This window comes from Talpa europaea (assembly GCF_964194135.1).
Source record: "Talpa europaea genome assembly, chromosome: 2".
Classification (NCBI taxonomy): domain Eukaryota; kingdom Metazoa; phylum Chordata; class Mammalia; order Eulipotyphla; family Talpidae; genus Talpa; species Talpa europaea.
The window spans coordinates 64,564,525-64,583,469 of record NC_140068.1 but is presented as its reverse complement, the minus strand read 5'-3'; the positions used below and the strand labels follow the sequence as shown (position 1 = coordinate 64,583,469).

Sequence of the window (18,945 nt, the reverse complement as noted above, 5' to 3'; positions counted from 1 at the left end):
TGAAAACTAAGTCAGGCTAACTAAAAATATACCAAATATTTCCTTACCAAACATTATAGCACTGAAACAAACTATCAGGATACTCTGGTTGAAGAGGTTCCTGGCTTTCGATTGTTCCGAACCACCAGGCATCATCTATCACTGATCTGAAACGGTCACCTGTACAAGAACAAAAGCTATCTCATTACTTTGAAATGTTACTGCTACTGCTGTTACTCCCTTTCCTGAAGGCATACTCTAAGGTAAACAACCTGTATGACCAGAAGATATATAAAAAGTTACCTACACACTCTGAAATAAGCTCAGCATTATTGTGGGGAAATGGTATTTAATAAACATATCTGAACATTACCTATTTCCAGTGTCATTTCTTACATTTTATCAGAATGAAAAAATTCACTCTTAGTTTAAGCATTTTTACCAATCTAATACTTAAGGTTTATCATTAGAGTTATGCTTAAATTTTTAGATAATTTTTGCAACAAATATTTATACTCTCTAATTTCTTACTTTTTGTATCATTTCCCTCAACCAAAAATCAACAATCCAGTCTAAAAACATTAACAAAAAACTCAACCTGTCTTCCTGTATCAATCAACCTTACGTTTTAACACTCATATATACACTCTTCCCCTTTCCTATGAAAATAAAAAACTCACTTTTGTAAAACAGATAGCTCTCCTTGTGTCCCTTTCCTTAGTCCAAATATAATCAACTTCTGTCATTTTACTGAAACTATCTTCTCAGTTTTTGAGTGTTATATGAAACTGTAAACCGCCACTCTTTTTCTGCCATGCTTTCCTTTCCCTAGCATTCAAATTAGTTAATGATTTTTTCCCCAGCTCATGTAGTTCAGTGTCTGAAAGATTTGAGTTTAAACAACTTACCAGTGACTTTCAACAAATTATTTTAGAGCTCACCTGAATCAGTTTCATTTTAAAATCAATAAAAGAGAACAGTATTTATGTTCTCATTTTTAACCAAAAAGTATTTTCAAGTTTACAAAGGCATGTAGCATAAAATGAATTAAAAATTAGATAAACAAGATAAAAGAAATATAGTGACTAAAAGGTCAGAACTAGGCATCAGTCAACAGAACACAACTGCATGTTGAGACATATACTCTCTAACTGGATATACATTTGGACTCAATTTTTGACTCAAGCGTTTTTAACAGTTCATACTAGGAATGAAACATAATCTACTACCAGAGCCAAAATCTCATTGCTCCTCAAATGTATAATAGTGATACTAAGCTTAGTGAAAAGGTACTGTAATTTAATAAATAATATTCTCAACCCACCACAACATTACAGTAAACATGAGTTTCAAAGAGCTAGTTCTTACGATCCCACCTGACTGATGACATTAGGCTAAAGTGTAAGAAGTGAATAATGCGTGCTTAGCCAAAATGAATGATACTACAGAGTAATGAAGTTAAGAAATGTTAATCTGCAACTTTAGGGAGAGAAAAACTAAGATTCATTGAGAAAATTCTGATGTACATCCATCTGAAATCTCTTTGCTTTGTCCAGTGCGTGCAGTATTGTTGGCTTAGGTTATCAGCTCATTTCTGTAAAATTCCTGGAAATATCTATTCTCAATTTATTGGCAGATGCATGTCCTTAAAAAAAAAAGTACCTTACCAAGTAACACATTTTTAGAAGTGCAATAAACATTTATCAGCAAAACTAATAAAACTTTTAACTAGTTTTTCTTGAATTTACTTACACATGAATACAGCACATATATACTATTTCTTCACTCATCAATTTTAGGCATTAAGTACTGATCTTTATCAGTCCTACTTTCTATTCCCCTGAAAATTTCACTTCTGGAGTACAACATCTTCTGAACTAGTGTTTTATTTATTTACTCATTAGACAGATACTCTGAGATTTCAGATGACTGTTACTTGAGAAAATTTCATTAAGCTCCCTCTTGTAGTGTATTCTCTGTTTCCTGGGCAGTTTCCCTATCTTTATCTTTCATGGTTTAATACCTCATTTGATGTGAAATTTCTAAGCTTCTAAGAATTGGTACATAGAATATACATTTTTTTTTTTTTGATAACTCTCATGTCCCTAATTTCAATAACCAGCAGTTCCTTCATTTTTCTCTTTATAACAGATATGGCAAATTTCTGAGACCAAGAAAGATAAATCATGTCAATGTGTTTCTGTAACACTTTAGGAAGGATGGAATAGCATGTTAACCGATATGTTTTCTCAAAGCCAACCATTTCATGTATGTCCAACACCCTATTCCAAGATGTTCAAAACTTTTAAAAGAAATACTCTATGATTAGCATATCCACCTGTACATAAATTAATGCATCTTAAAGGCTTGCAAACATTTAGATTTTTAAATTTCACCAAGTCTTGACTACAGTATTAATTTTAAAGATTACTAAATTTTCAAATAAAAGCAGAAATGTCAAAAGGCCTTCCTGGTGGTACAAGGGGTTACGCACCACACTATGAGGCAATCCGCAACCTCTGCAGCACGAGTTCAATCCCCAGCCTGCCAGGGAGAAACCCAACATGGCAAGGCGAACCTCTCCTGTCTCACCCGCTGCATCCCCTCAAAAGTGTGTTGTAGTCAGTCTGCCTGCTCTGTTCCCCACTCTGTTTCTGGTGAATCCTCTCACCCCCTGCATCTCAGGCCTGTGCCCCACCTCTTGTATGTATAAATAAATCTTTAAAAAAAAAAAAAAAAGATGAAGAAGGTCAGTTTAGTTTCATCTTAAATATTATTAAACTTTTGAACTGGCAGATTGATTTCAATTTTGAAATGTCAATATATTTGGGGATAAAAGCATGTAACACAGCTAATGCAATAACACCCCCAACAACCTTATAACAGATAACTACTAAGTGTATGCAAGAACATGTATGGAATTTTAAATAACTAGATTAAAAGTCATTCTTAAAAAAAAAATTTAAAAATACCCCATAAAGTATCTTACTTTGCCATTAATATTCCCACAAAGGACAGTAAGATTTTATGACTATCTTTTCTAAGTTATGAAAAGTGGCAAATCACTTATTAATGAAAAGGAACATCTATGGCTTCTAAATAAATTACCCACCTATGTTCCACCGCCTATATTTTGCGTCGTCAAATTGTTGTCTCAAGACTAGGAAATCTATGACATCAGGCATATCATGGTATCTAATTACAAACAGAAACAAACTGATTAGGTCACATACCTAAAAATATTTTAAAGATGCTCAAATTTATCTGAATCTTGAAAAACAATCTACAATAGTAAGAAACCATTGCCTCTTTCAATAGTCCTTACTTCATGGTAAATGATCCACCAGTCAGTTTACCAGTATCAGGATCTAGAAAAGCAAGTTTAAGGCAGCAAAGGGTAGGCAATCCCACTTCATACTTTATGCCAACTATTTTCATCAGTTCTTGTTCCTGAGGAAGACATAGAAAATAAGAAATCATCTTCACAAAGTGTTAAATATAATTAAGAAAACATTTCTCCATTTGAATATTGATGATGATTACTGCATGATATATGTAAAAATTCAATTAATTCTGTACTTAAGAAACGTGCACTTCATAGTATATATATTGTATTAGGTCTCAATAAAAATGTAAGAAAAAAGAAAATTATGGAAAATTTTATGGAAATAAGTTTTGAAAAATAGTTCCCAAGACCTCTAAATGATTTCGGAAGATCACTGATAAATCTAGAATATTCATTGAATTTTAAAATATGAAGCTTACTTTAGACACTAATGTTGTCCAATTTTCAACTGTAATTACATTTCATATCCATATTTTAAGCTTTCTCAGAGTATCAACTTGTTTCTTGAAAATTAAATACCTCTCACTCCTCCACATTGCTTCATTTAAAATATGTATCTTCACGATACAGTATTCCTTTTTAATTGAGGTATTAATGCTGTATTACATTGTATTAGTTTCAAGTGCACAAACTAATGATTTGATATCTACGTGTCTTACAAAATGGTGTTAGTTTCTTTCTTTTTTAAAAATTTATTTATTTATTTATTTATTTATTTATTTATTTATTTATTTATTTATACGCTGGGTACAGTCAGAAGCGTGGGAAGGTGAGAGAATTCACCAGAGCCAGAGCAGGGAGCAGAACAGACAGACTGACGAAATACACTGCTGAGGGGAGCAGCGGGAGCGGCAGGAGAGGTCTGCGCGCCATGTGGGACCCTCACCCGGTGGCCGGGGATCGAACCAGCGCTGCATAGGATGGGGGCAGCTTCGCAACCCAGCGCTCAACCACTGCGCCACCGGGGATGCCCGGTGGTCGTTTCTCATAGTGAGTAAATTCAATTTAATTTTCTCCATACCCCATAACAGCATGTTTTTGGGTTATTAAATAATAAACGCCATACCCGTAATTCCATTTTATGCCATGGTTGTTTTTTGGGATTGATACTATAAATTTTATTTTTCCGGGCCATTTCAACATAAGCTTCATGTCCTTGTCGGAAATAATAAACCTAGAAAGTAAATATAGTCACAGTTTAAAACTTCAATGTGTTTTCTTTAATTCAAGATGCAAAAACTGCAAAGAAAATTTAATGTCCTTTGAACTAAAATAAATTCTAATATTTTGATATCTTTATCTTCTTTTCCTCATGTTGTCCTAATGTTAAAACCATAACCAAAATTTTCCCTTAACGTTACTTTGGGTATACACTAAGAAGATAGTTATTTTTTGGTGTCATTTTATATATTCCAAATAAGTTAATCTATGATGTATAAACAACTATGGATCAAGACTACTTTAATTGTTCACTACCTTTCCTACAAGCGGTTTCTTCAAATACAGAAAAAGTTAAATGAGAAATTTTTTTCACATGTGCTTTACTCTTATAAAAACAGCAAGGCAAATAATATCCTAATTTTACGAAGGTCAAAATTCCCCCCCCCCAAGATTTATTTATTTATTTTATACAAGAACCGGGGTACAGGCCATATGTGCGGGAGGGTGAGAGGACTCACCGGAGACAGAGCGGGGAACAGAACAGGCAGACTGACAATATACACTGCCGAGGGGAAGAGCGGGCGCAACAGCAGAGGTCTGCTGCGCCATGTGGGACTCTCGCCGGCTGGCCGGCATCGAACCCTCATTGCAGAGGCTGCGGACAGCTTCATACTGCAGCGCTCAACTGCCTGCACCACCAGGGGAGGCCCACGAAGGTCAAATTTTAAAATGACTCCTAACTACTATTCTGTAGAATTGGTACTTAAATACAGAAAGTATGACACCAGGTGTTTTCCTCAGTACTAAAAAATAGCCATCTGTAAAAAAAAAATTCTATTAAATTTTTAAAAATGCTACTTAGTTCTAAGTAAATTTTTGGATATATCCATATCCTACTTTCATTTTAATCATTAATATTATTCCAGATGTGAGAACTTTATATGAAGTAACAGTGCGAAGTAATGACTTACCTGTTTTAATTCCTAATTTATTACTGTTAATCTTCTACATACCAGATATCCCTGGCATATTTTTTTTTAAGATTTATTTATTTATTCAAGAATCGGGGTACAGGCCAGATGCACGGGAGGGTGACAGGATTCACCAGAGACAGAGGGGCAACAGAACAGCAGACTGACAAAACACACTGCTGAGAGGAGCAGCGTGCAAGGCAGGAGAGGTCTGCTGCACCATGTGGGATTCTCGCTGGCCAGCTGGGATCAAACTGGCGCTGCAGAGGCTGCAGACAGCTTCACAGCACAGCGCTCAACTGCCTGCGCCACCAGGGGAGGCCCTCTGGCATTTTTTTTTTTTAAGATTTATTTATTTTATGCATACAAGAGCTAGGATGCAGGCCGGAGGTGTTGGAGGGGGGTGGTGGTGGTGAGAGGATTCACCAGGGACAGAGTGGGGGCAAAACAGGCAGATCTACTGAAATATACCGCTGTGGGGAGCAGCAGACCAGGCAGGAGAGGTATGCTGTACCATATGATTCACCTCCCTGGCTGGGGATCAAACTCCTGCTGCAGTGGCTGCAGATAGCTTCATAAGTGCTGTGTGTTAACACTTTGCGCCACCAGGGAGGCCCCATATCTCTGACATTTATACACAAAATAAGGACACATGAAGCCCTGAGTAGGAAATTTTCATTTAAGATCTTCCATTTTCATTTCAAGTTCCTAAGTATATCATCTAAAAAGATAGCAAATCACATTTTCTTAAAAATGAAATGTTTTACTCTAAGATTTTTTTAAAAGACTAATAAATTATGAACATTGTAGATACTGAAATGAAACACATATGAAACAAAATTGAATGAAAATAAAATGCCAAATTTCATTTATATAATTCTTAACTAAAAGATTTAGTATACTTTAATTTTGAAAAAGAAAACTAGCAATAAAACCCTCATTGAAAATACATAGTAGTTTTTAAAATGCCAACAAATTTCCATTCTCTTATCATACCTAGCTTTGCTAATGTAGTATTTACATAGTCTAAAATAAGATTATCATTAGTTTTCCTAATTATACTTTTTCCATATGTAGCTATAAATATCTAGATGAGATACTTTACAAAATAGCTGCAGTATTCTAGAGTCCTGTTTCTCCTGTTTCAAGAACTACAAAATGTTTAAAGTTACTAGAAAGACACAAATATACGAAACTTTAAAATGCTTAAAAGTACCTCATCACCCATCTGTGGTACAAACGGACATCTCCGGGGAAGAGTATCTGTAATCCATGTTGAAGGTAACCATTCTTCTAATGTCAAACCATTTTCTGTTAGATCTCCCACAGCCAATCTCTAAGAATTTAGAACATTATAAATAAATATTATCATAAATGCATTCCTCTATCAACCTGCCCTTTAAAATAACTGTAAAGATACAGTTAAATATTTTTTTTTTAAAAAAAGGGAAGGGTATCTTTGAGCAAAAATGTGTATTCTTTAAATATTAAAAACCTTATTTTGGGAAAATGACAGTAATGTCTGACAAGTAAGATCAGCCAATTTCTCCAAATTACTGCATAAACACAGTACTAGATAAACCAAAATTCTACAGACCATATTTACAAGAAAACTTGGTGATAAAGTATTTCCAATAACATCAAAGTATAAGCTCTATGTCGCATTCTGTCATCACAAAATTCTTTCAGTTTTATAAGCATTTCATGTAACAAATCAACACATTTGAGTGTTTTCTTTTTTAAAATATTAATCATCATTGTAAGTTAGTAAGAACTAAACAAGATACTCTTATATGGACTGAGTAGTGCAAGATACAGAAGGTATCTTGAGTGGGCTTTCACAGACTTGGCTTTCATTCTACATAACCCAACAACATGTCCTTTTATTCTTATTTATATTTTCTTTTTTGGCCTCTAGCTCCCCCCCACCCTTTTTTAAAAAATGCAGTTTTTTTTTTTTAAAAGATTTATTTATTTATTTATACAAGTACTGGGTACAGTCAGAAGCACGGGAGGATGAGAGAATTCACCAGAGTCAGAGCAGGGAACTGAACAGGCCGACTGACGAAGTACACTGCTGAGGGGAGCAGTGGGTGCCACAGGAGAGGTCTGCGCGCCATGTGGGACCCGTCTGGGGATCAAACTGGCACTGCAGAGGCTGAGGGCAGCTTTGCAACCCAGCGCTCAACCGCTGCACCACTGAACCGCTGCGCCACTGGGGAGGCCCTAGCTCCTCTTTTTAAAAAGTAACCATTTCACATTCTTGTGAAGATTATTTCACAATAATCTTCTAATTAAAAAACATTTTATTTCAAACAAAAGTTGTTTTACTGTCTGTCACTCACAAGTGGCCATAATGATCTTGAGGTTTAGGAAAAATGAGCTTCCGAAACTTAGTATTTATGACGACATAAATTTCATCTAACTGATAAAATGTTTAAGTTCAGTATTTGTACACTAACTGCAGGTTAAAGTTCACTAAAAGGAAGCAATATTGTAAAGGGATATGAGAATACTATTTGCAGCAAGCACTGCTATAGTGGATACTCAACATTAATCTTCCTATTAACCACACCCTGGTGTCTCGCTGTCAAACATGAGGCTCACTCCCCTTGGAGAGTTAAGGTAGGGATAAAGAATGTGAGGATTTATTGTATGGGAGATGGAACTATTGGAAAATTTTAGGCAGAAAATTAATAGAATCTGATATATTTTGAAAGGATCACTGTATGCATCAGAGTAGGTATGTACAATTTACAGCCTATAGTCAAAGATCTGCCCGTTGTTTGTTTTTACAAGTAAAATCTTATTGGAAGACAGCTATACCCACTTGTTAAAGTATTGTCTACAGCTACTTTTACGATACAATGGCAGAGTAACTGACCTTATACAAAAAAAGTATAATGACTTCTTTAGAAACTATTCTTTTTATAAAAAAAAAAGATTTATTTATTCATGCATATAAGAACTGGGGCACAGGCCAGATGCGCGGGAGAGTGAGAGGATTCACCAGAGACAGAGTGGGGAACAGAACAGGCAGACCGACTGAAATATACTGCTGAGGGAAGCAGCGGGTGAGACAGGAGAGGTCTGCTGTGCCATGTGGGATTCTCGCCAGCTGGCCAGGATTGAACCTGCGCTGCAGAGGCTGTGGACAGCTCCACAGCGCTGCGCTCAACCACCTGCACCACCACGGGAGGCCCTAGAAACCATTAGAAAAGAGTAGAAGCCGGGGCCTCCCCGGTGGCGCAGCAGTTGAGAGCTGGGTTGCGAAACTGCCCGCAGCCTCTGCGGCACCGGTTCAATCCCAGGCTGCTCCCCGGCCACGGGAGGAGGGTCCCGCATGGCGCGCAGACCTCTCCTGCCGCCCGCTGCTCCCCTCAGCAGTGTACTTTGGTCCTTCTGCCTGTTCTGCTCCCTGCTCTGGCTCTGGTGAATTCTCTCACCCTCCCACGCTTCTGACTGTACTCAGTGCTTGTATAAATAAATAAATAAATAAAGATCTTTAAAAAAAAAAAAAAAAAAAAAAAAAAAAAAGAAAGAAAAGAGTAGAAGCCGGGCCTCCCCGGTGGCGCAGCGGTTGAGTGCTGGGTTGCGAAGCTGCCGGCAGCCTCTACAGCGAAGCAGGAGGACAGATGGAAAGCTACTGCAGTAACACAACTGAGAGTTCAAAGTGGTTCACACAAGCATGATAGTGAAAGCAGTGGAAATCGTCAAGTGTTGAATACATGTAGAAGACAGATAATTTTGTGATGGACTAGAATTGGAATATGAGAGAAAAGAGAAAAGGGAATTGAGGAAAATATCAGAGACAACTGTTAAGAAGTCACTGCTGGGATGAAGAGAGCTGGAATGCCATAGGTTTGAGGGGAAAGCTTAGAAAATAAGTTTTGCTTTGCTCTAATTTGAGATATTGTCTGATGGTATCTGAACAGTAATTTTATCTATAAATAGCTATTACGTTATCCTATACAGTGAGTACATTAGAGTTACACCCACAGATTTTATCACTTTTATACATAGAGGGGTTTGGGTTAAAGTTTGTTTGGAAAAGGTTTCCTGTCACTTAAGTAAAAAAGAAAAAAATAGTAGGAAAGATCTGAAAATTGTTAATTCTATTTTTCAATATTGACTATTAATTTTACTAGGCAAATATTTCTCCTAAAAGGAAGGTATCTGCGTCAACAATAAGTGTAACACTGTGGCATAGCCCAGAATCATTATAATGATAAATCTTATTCTCCAGTAGCTCTTGAAGAACTAAGAATGTTGGGTTATAGTAGATTTTTGTCACTTAGCACTTAAAACCATTTAGGAGGTAAAAATGCACTGAATATTCCTCAAAATGTTCAGTCTCATGATTTGAGAAACAAGTACCTGACATCTTCCCTTTCTAAGCCATAAAAATTACTATAGGTCTACCTGAAATGTCATTTCTTCTAGAGTCCTTATCTGAAACTGATAAAAGCTGTCCTGATTCAATTTTTGTGATATATTTAAAATCAATTTGTCAATTAAGCATATTAGATCACTTGATGTTTCTATTTTTGAGTATTCATGAGCATCGTGTTCATCACACATTGTTTTTAGAATAAGTACTCTATAAGGTAACTTTTTATTCACTGTATTGCTTTCTTAACCATAAGCATTTAAAAATGACCTATTACTCTGGCTTCCAGCATTCTTAACAACATAAGGAATGTCAAATATGATCTGAAATGACTTTACAACATCTGAGGAATTAATAAGCATTTTCTTTTTTTTTTTTTTTAAGTATTTTGAAATTCCATCTTTATTTATTTATTTATACATACAAACACTGGGTACAGTCAGAAGCGTGGGAGGGTGAGAGAATTCACCAGAGCCAGAGCGGGGAGCGGAGCAGGCAGAAGGACCGAATTACACTGCTGAGGGGAGCAGCGGGCGGCAGGAGAGGTCTGCGCGCCATGCGGGATCCTCCTCCGGTGGCCGGGGAGCAGCCGGGGATCGAACCGGCACTGCAGAGGCCGCGGGCAGCTTCACAACCCAGCGCTCAATCTCTGCGCCACCGGGGAGGCCCTAATAAGCATTTTCAATATCTGCATTAATGGTTTTTTTTTTTTGCTTAATTAATTCAAAAAGAATTAGTCATATGGAAAATATTTTCATTTTTTGACACATGCACTATCAACCACTTAATGACCTCTCACTTACTTTCCAACTTTATAACTATGCATCAAAAGAGAAATAGTATATTTAAGAAAATGACTAAAGAATAAAAATAATTTCCCCTTACTGTTAGAGCCTCTGAAAGACTAGCGCCAAACCTTGCTAACAAAGAACAGTCTATAATATCCTTATCTTAGAATATTTAAAATCTGCCCCACATAAATTTAGTAGTGAATATATCCCACAACTGTACTTTAAGTAAACAGTGAAATTAAAATATGCTAACAGTGGATCCAGATGTGAGACTGCATAATTATCAAATCAAGGCAGACCAGATAAAGTAAACTGCAATCTCGGGACAAAAGAATTATCTTCTCACAGGAACATAATGCTACAAACTTCAAAAGCTCATCAAAACAGTCTTGAAATGAAAAAAAGAGGTTTACCTTATTAGCCAGTTAGATGGCTAATCAATTTTCTTTAATCAATCTGTCTACTGCAAAAAAATAATATATCAGCCTACATTTATCATCACTGACAAAACAGTATAGAAAAATTGTGGGCAAATATGTGGCATTTTCTGATAAATCTTCCTTAGATAAAGGCAAAGTAACAACAAGAAGAGCAGGCTGTGAAATCCAAATTAAAGTAATTCATAATTATAAAGCTGAAACAAGAACTCAACTGAGGCAGATACAATACTTGGAGATGTCTTAAAATTTTTCAAAGCTCTCTAGGGATTAAAAGCCCTACAGTCTCCCTAGTATTTAACTCTACAAAGGAGAATTTATATTTAATTCTAAATATGGCAGTGATTTAAAAAAAAAAATCTTCCCGTTGTTTAACCAAATATGCTTGGGGAATAGAATATATGTCCCTTTCATTTACTTTAAAGTAAAAGCTAAATAGCTCATATTTTTAAAGAATTCCAAATCCATAAGAGCAGATAGATCTTATTTCTATAACATGTTATCTCTCTCTTCTTTTTTTTTAAAGATTTATTTATTTATTTATACAAGCACTGGGTACAGTCAGAAGCACGAGAGGGTGAGAGAATTCACCAGAGCCAGAGCAGAAAGCAGAGCAGGCAGACTGACGAAGTACACCGCTAAGGGGAGCAGCGGGCGGCAGGAGAGGTGTATGCGCCATGCAAGACACTTGCCCAGCGGCTGGGGATCAAACTGGCGCTGCAGAGGCTGAAGGCAGCTTTGCAACCCAGCGCTCAATCGGTGTGCCACAGGGGAGGCCCCTGTATCTCTTACTTTTTCTTATCTGTCTCAAATTATCCAGAGACTGGGAAAATGTAACAATTAAACTAATACTACTACTGATCTAAGAAGTTCATACTCTGTAAACTAATGAAGGCTGATTACAACAGTATTATCTCACTTAGATTCCGATGTGCATATGTTCAATGATACACATTTCTTCAGGTGATGTTCTCCCTGTTTTTCATCATTTACAGCGATAACAATGCAATTGGTTAAAAAGTAAAGCCAATTAAAAGATCAATAAACCTCAGTTTTATAGCATTTTTTTGCATAAATAAATGAAAACCACTGAATTATCAAGAAAAATCTGCTACTGTAAGATTAAGTGCTTCATATTTAGAATGAGAATTGTACATTTCAATATTATCACATGGTAATATATCTACAATTTGAGTAAACACATTTTGACATAATTTACTACTGCATGCATATATCTCAGCCTTTTGTATTATTACTTGCTGGTACACCTCAACAATGTTTATGTTCAACTGCACTTTTTCCATGTAAGCTTTATATTTTCACAGAAAACATTAATTTATATTTTAAAAATGCAACCTTTTGTTTTCTTTCTTTGGGCTTCTTTTTCTTTGGTGATATTGGTCCATCTTTTTCTTCATTTGCTTTTTTTCTTTCCTTTTTAATCTGTTTTTGCTTCTGTTTTTCAGATTCTTCTTCTTCATCTGAACTGCTTTCAGCTTTCTTGGTTTTATGTTTAGGAACTTTCTTTGGTGGCTGCAGATTTATTCCAGCATCTGCTGTCCAGTCAGAATAATCACTGGAGTAGTCACTAGAAGAAAAAGGATTTAAAAATTACCACACTCAAAAAATATACTTTTAGATTTTGTTTTATGAAAATGTAAAGAAAAATCTTAATAAAGAGGAATGACAAAACAGTACATACATACTTAATAAACAAAATATTTCTTTAACTTTCAAATCACCATCAAATTACTTTCTTAAAATTTTGTAGGCTTAACTTACTGAAGCAAAATAAATAAATAAGGTCACAGTTTTATACGAAACAATGAACCTAAATGCCTTTTATGATTTAAAACAAATATTGATTTCTAAGTGTGATATATGTTCAAAATACGTTAAGGCTTATAAAAAGAAGCAGAAAGCCACCATTCCTCATTTCCAGCAACAGTACGGGTTTGGATAGCACAGGAGGTTATTATTCAGGGGAAAAGGCATACTCATAGATTCCTTTTTTGGAGGGTAGGGGGTGGGGAGAGGAAGCTCTTGACAAGGTGAACTGCCAAGGTGGAGTATTGGTGCCTTCAGGGTAAATGGATACTTAACTGGCATTGTCAGAAGTATTCCTGCCCAATGAGGCTATCCATGAAAACTTAACTCAGCAATTATCTACACCTAAGGTCCCTCTTATAATTCCAAGAATGCCATGATTCAGATAAATACAGCCCTTAGTATTTTATGAATCACTTACTACTAATCATGTATGCTAATTTTTTTAAGTTTACTTTAGTAGACCTAAGTTATACTGAGCTGATGTCGCACAATAAAGAACTGTTACCTTGTTTTAATTTTAGTACATAATATTTAATTGCTTGATTCTGTAGGTTTACAAAAAATGTGCTTCAAAGGAATCTATTTATCTATAATATACCATGCTAATATCAATAATCAGTTTATGCCTAGATTAGTAATGTATGAACTTTATCCTCTAAAAATTACAAACAGGGCACATTTTTAATCTTATTCCATTACCAAACCACTTTCCTTACCCCAGAAGTCTTTGATAGGTATTTACTTTCATCTCCCCAAGAATAAGCACCACATATAACAAGCAAATAATTAAGGTGCTTTCAAGTATGATTTTATGACTTCATTTTTAAACTTGAAATGATTTTAATGTACTTAAATTAAAGATATTTTCAGACATTTTTCTGGATGCATGGGAATGCATCTACAAAGCAAATATCTATTCAATAATAAATAAACAGGCTGTTCTCAACTAATTAGACTTTATTTATACTAACACCAGTTATGGTGATTATAACTGGCACCTAGCAAATAATCATAGCAACTGTTCTCTTGGGCATTAAAAAACTGTTCCAGAAGATCTACTGCCTATTTACCTATAAATCCCAGAGTCCATGTGCTTCACTATAAATGCCCTGGATTGCTGAAGCCATCACTGCTCATCCAATATAAAAATCTTTAAGATTGGACATACTCTATTTTCACTGCCAAGCCAAAAGAAAGTAAGGTTTTCCATCACTGCTCTGTTTCAAATACAGAAAACTACCAAACATTAACCAAGGGCAATTGACCAGGGCTCATTGTTGTGGGAATAAGAACGCTCATGATTCTAAAACTGGTAAAACAAATTGTGAAAGCCTCCACCTCTTTGGCACTTTTGGAGTAAGTAAGTATAAGGTGCTAAACATAATTATCATTCCACAAAGCTGTACTGTCCTGCTACTAAGAACTTCCATCAGCCCTGTAACAATGTCAATCACCAGCATAAGGAATTGAAGCAAATTTCAGTTACATGGTCAAATGAGGTGGGACTGACAGGAGAAATTTTCTCATTGAAACAAAACATTATTGACATTCAACAAATTAAGAGTATATAATTCTACAAGACTTTATTACTTTCATTTGATGCTTAAATACTTCTCAAAACCAGTAATGAAAGTAGTTTGTGGTTCAGTATTCAGGAAAAAAATATTAACCACAACAAGAAATTAAATTAAAAGGATCATATTTGCAGATTTAGTTGCAATAACCACCTTTTTTTCCCTACTAGAGAAAACATGTCCGAAATAAAATCTCCCATAATCTGGACAGCTACAAAGAATTTCTGAAGAAGGACCAACTTTTATCCCAAAGAGACTTTGAAATATATTGTTGGTAAAAATGAATCTTCAGATTTCTAAAGATTTTATATTACATTTAGAGAAATAAATATTTATTAAGTTACCTAGAACTGCCATCACTGTGCCATGCTCTCTCTTCCTCTTCTGATGTTCCACCACTGACAGCAACAACTTCACCCTCCTATATGATATTTGAATACATATTTTATTGTGTAATTTTACAAGTCAATATTCTGATTATTAAAAATAGCAGTAATAGCTACTAGTTCCAATCACATTAGCATATTTAAATTAAAACCTGACTCAAATTAGTTGCAGACAGGTCTTACATTTTTATGTTAAAAAAATCATAAAATGTATTTAATATTAAATGTATCTAAAGATGTAATTAATATTTATTAATACCGGATTCAGAGCAATCTTTCACATGGTTAATGTATTTTTGCTTTTTGCTCACTGTCTTTTTAAATGCCTCATAACATATCTTCTAGATTGAATAATACCAAATTCTACAGTTTACATTTGAATTCAATTTTGAGGCCTTTTGAAAAATTTAAGCTTTCTTTTTCTACAGATGCCCTGAGAAGCTGAAAATTATAAACTTTTATCATTATCAAAATAGCTTTATATATGATACATAGAAGTGATATTTCAACTTTGATATACTTCATGCTAATGGTAGCAGATTAAAAACTATCCAAAAACTGTTTCTCTGAAGTAAATATACATTAATTAATGTAGAATATTACCTGGGAAGTAATTTTCTTTACAAAAATTATTTTTTGGGGGGTTACAAAATTTTACAAAATTTCTCCCTCATTCAAATAAACTATGATTTAATGAAAATAGTAGTTAGCATTAATCAAACTTTTGTTAATGTCAGAAACTATTCTAAGAACGTTGTGTGTATATATATATATATATATAGTTTTAACAAAACACTGATGGTGAAAGGGAGCAGTTATTTAAATTAAAAAGCCAAAGGTTAGGAAATTTGCCCAAGGCAGTATAATTAACAAGCAACAAAGTCTGATTTAAACTAGTTCATATTACTACAAAGCTTCAAATCTCCTAAGAATGTTTCAGTATTATTACTTGCTGGGCACATTCAAATCATGATTCAAGAGGATACTGAGAAGTATTCCTTTATTAATTAACGAGTATATTTTGGGAGAAAAGTTTTTCCTTGATGATGTATTAATAACAAATAAGTGTGAATTACATAACTATTCCAGATTTTAAGAAACTAAGCAAATATGAAAACATCAAAATCATCTACATTCAACAAACTTAATCTCCAGTTAATACAACTAAAAGAAATCTAAAACAAATGCTGATTACTCCCAACCTTAGTGTATATTTCTACATTCCATAGACAAAATTAAGATACTATATTGAAGTACTAAACATTTGAAACAAAAAGGGATTCTTTCCATTAATATACTGTGCCCAAGGGGACACTGTTCTCAACGTGTTCCTTAGAAATTGATTCAAATGCCCTAAAAGGTTAAGACATAAATTAGGTTTAAAGACAAATGAAGGATTTAGTAGTATTTTCAAATATAATTGATATACATGAAAAGTTTCTAATAAACTAAATCATATCAAAATATTATTAAAAAACAATATCGAAAAGAACATATCATGTAAAATAAAGAAGTACTTTATAAGCCCACATCTTTTTTTTATTTTTGTGTGTGTACATCTAAGATGTCATGTGTCAAGTTCATATAATTAGCATATTTTCTAACAACCACTGGAGAATAACTTTTAAATTGTGGTTAGAATACTCTTAGTCTGAGTAAATATTAGCTTGTCCATAGAGAATATACTCAGAGAAATCCCATATATGTCTAATACTGCAAAACAGAACACGGATTCAAAAATGTATAGTAATTAATATCTAAGATCACAGAGTCTCTGACCTAACTGGGGGAGGAAAGAGAGATTGCTGTAAGTGGGAATCATTTCTTTGTGATTGGGAACTAATGATCTGTGCTGAAGGAATAGGCAATTTAGTAGGGAAAATGATCTTTATGGAAATAATTAAACATAATAATACATAAGGAATGTACTAAGAAAGCTATAAACTAATATAGATTAAAAACTAATCAAAATTGACAAATACCTATTGACTAGTTATTACAATTACAGACTAAAGTTTCATGGTAGCATTTAAAAAGCCTGGCTTTACAGAGTTTAAAAAAAAAAAAAAAAACCCACACAAAAACCCCAGGCTTAATCTCTGCTCTATCACTTAATAATTAAGTAAATGTGTAATCTAAACATCTTTGCGTAAGATCTCTCACTTATAAAAAAGGAGTAATCACATGCATATGTTTTGTTGATTTCAGACTATAAAATGTGTGTGCCATCCTTGGAACATAGATAGTAGGCCTTCAGTAAAAGGAAGCTATCATTGTCATTTTAATACCTAAATATGTTTTGTTTGCATTATAGCTAGAAATTGAAATATGTGAAAGTCATTAAAAAATTAAGTAACAAAGGAAATAAATTTATGACTATGCTAAGAGCTTACATCTGAAGAACTAGTGCCATTCTCTATCTCTTCTGAAGGTCTAGGAGTCTCTTCCAATGCAGATCTTGTACGGTAATTGTGTTGATTTGCCTGCTGCTTTTTGGATTCTCCAAGATCTAATAAATTCTCATGAGCATGATTCTGGAAAAAAGTAAATTCATTTGCAGTTTGCTTAAAGAGCATGATTTTTAGAAAGTTATGATTTAATTATAAAAATGCAGTCCTATTATGATGCCATGTAAATGAAATATAGTACCAACTGAAAAATTAAATGAAGATAAATCAGAGGTTTATTTGTTATAATGAAATTCATTTTTGCAAACTTTTTTTTCTCTGATTAAGTGATACAAAGATTCATAGTAACAGAGTAAGCCTAACACAAACCTACAGAACAGACAGACAGGAGGAAAATGTTACAAGGCATATGTAACACAAAGGCAAACTGAATCCAAAATTATGATCACAACGGCTATACTGCCACAAAAATGTCACAGTATCACAGGTTGCTAGCTGTCTCTCTTCTGCTGCAGATGGAAGTGGGAAGCTGCAACAGATGAGAGAACACCTAGCATGAATATACACTGAAATAAAAGAAAACCAACTTTAAAATACTGAAATTAAAGGGAAAATACTGAAGATTACCTTTTAAAAAAGTTGAAATTAGACTTATGCACACACTGTAACATGCAACAAATCATACAATAAGTTATGTACAAGAAAAAGCAGCACTATTTTTAAAGGGTGGACAGAAAATAACTTTGAACCTATAATAATGTCCTCACACCTTTAAATCTCTAATTATATACTAATTTTTTTTAAATTCTCTAGTAAACTGGTTTAAAAGGGTCTCAAAGTTCTTAACATATTTTTGGTAAAATTGTTTCCATTAAAAAGTACTTATTCAGTAACCTCCCTTCGATCCCTCGGGTACATACATACCCATCTCCTTTCCTTCATTTTATTGTTATCATTAACCTTCACTGTTATTATTAACTACTCTGTCACTATCCAACTTAAATGGCCATCTGAAAGAAATAATTTTGAGACTGTTCTTTCAGTACTGATTTAAAATGGGTTGGTAAGCATTAGGGATCATATTCATTTAGCTTCCTGAGTTTCTTGGGTGGATTTTTGGTGCCCTTGTCAGCTCCAGCAGCCTTCTTGTCCCTTGCTTTGTCAACATTGCCTCAAGTCATAAATAGTAAAATGACATAAAAGAGGATAACCACAAAAGCTCTCAATGTACATGGACTTGCTAGGACTCATTAATAGTAACATCATCAAATTTCAAGACTGGGTTATGTCCCAATTTCTTCCCAAACTAGTGATGAAACTCCTTTCAGTTATCAAACTTGCAAGCTATGTGTTAGCTCTGTGACAATCCAATACTTAACGCCAGCACTTATTTGGATGAATGGCTCAGGATAATCACCTGAGTTGTGAAGCCCCCAGCTTATGTTGGTGGGTTATTTTTGCCATCACCAAGCCATGCTGACAAGAATACCTCTGACTGACATTTTCTTGATACTGAAGCCCACAATGTCTCCACGAAGAGATTTACTCAAAGTTTCATGGGGCATTTCAGACTTAACTTCACCTACAAAGGTGACCACCCTGCCAACTTTGAGCCACACCACTCTCCACTGGGCCCACAGGGACACTACCAAAAACCACCAATTTTGTTTAT

The 18,945-nt window shown here is 34.6% G+C and overlaps 1 protein-coding gene across 1 annotated transcript in view; it reads right to left on the bottom strand.

Moving 5' to 3' along the window:
* The window catches only part of PHIP (PHIP subunit of CUL4-Ring ligase complex), a gene marked incomplete at both ends in the record, with an annotated part of 112,828 nt that overhangs the window by 25,974 nt on the left and 67,909 nt on the right, over positions 1–18,945 (bottom strand). Inside the window, 8 exons of the mRNA XM_084228648.1 lie at positions 48–159; positions 3,092–3,174; positions 3,305–3,429; positions 4,392–4,499; positions 6,674–6,793; positions 12,432–12,663; positions 14,824–14,900; positions 17,259–17,399. Coding sequence (XP_084084774.1) covers positions 48–159; positions 3,092–3,174; positions 3,305–3,429; positions 4,392–4,499; positions 6,674–6,793; positions 12,432–12,663; positions 14,824–14,900; positions 17,259–17,399 — 998 coding nt within the window. The remainder of the gene's footprint in view (positions 1–47; positions 160–3,091; positions 3,175–3,304; positions 3,430–4,391; positions 4,500–6,673; positions 6,794–12,431; positions 12,664–14,823; positions 14,901–17,258; positions 17,400–18,945) is intronic.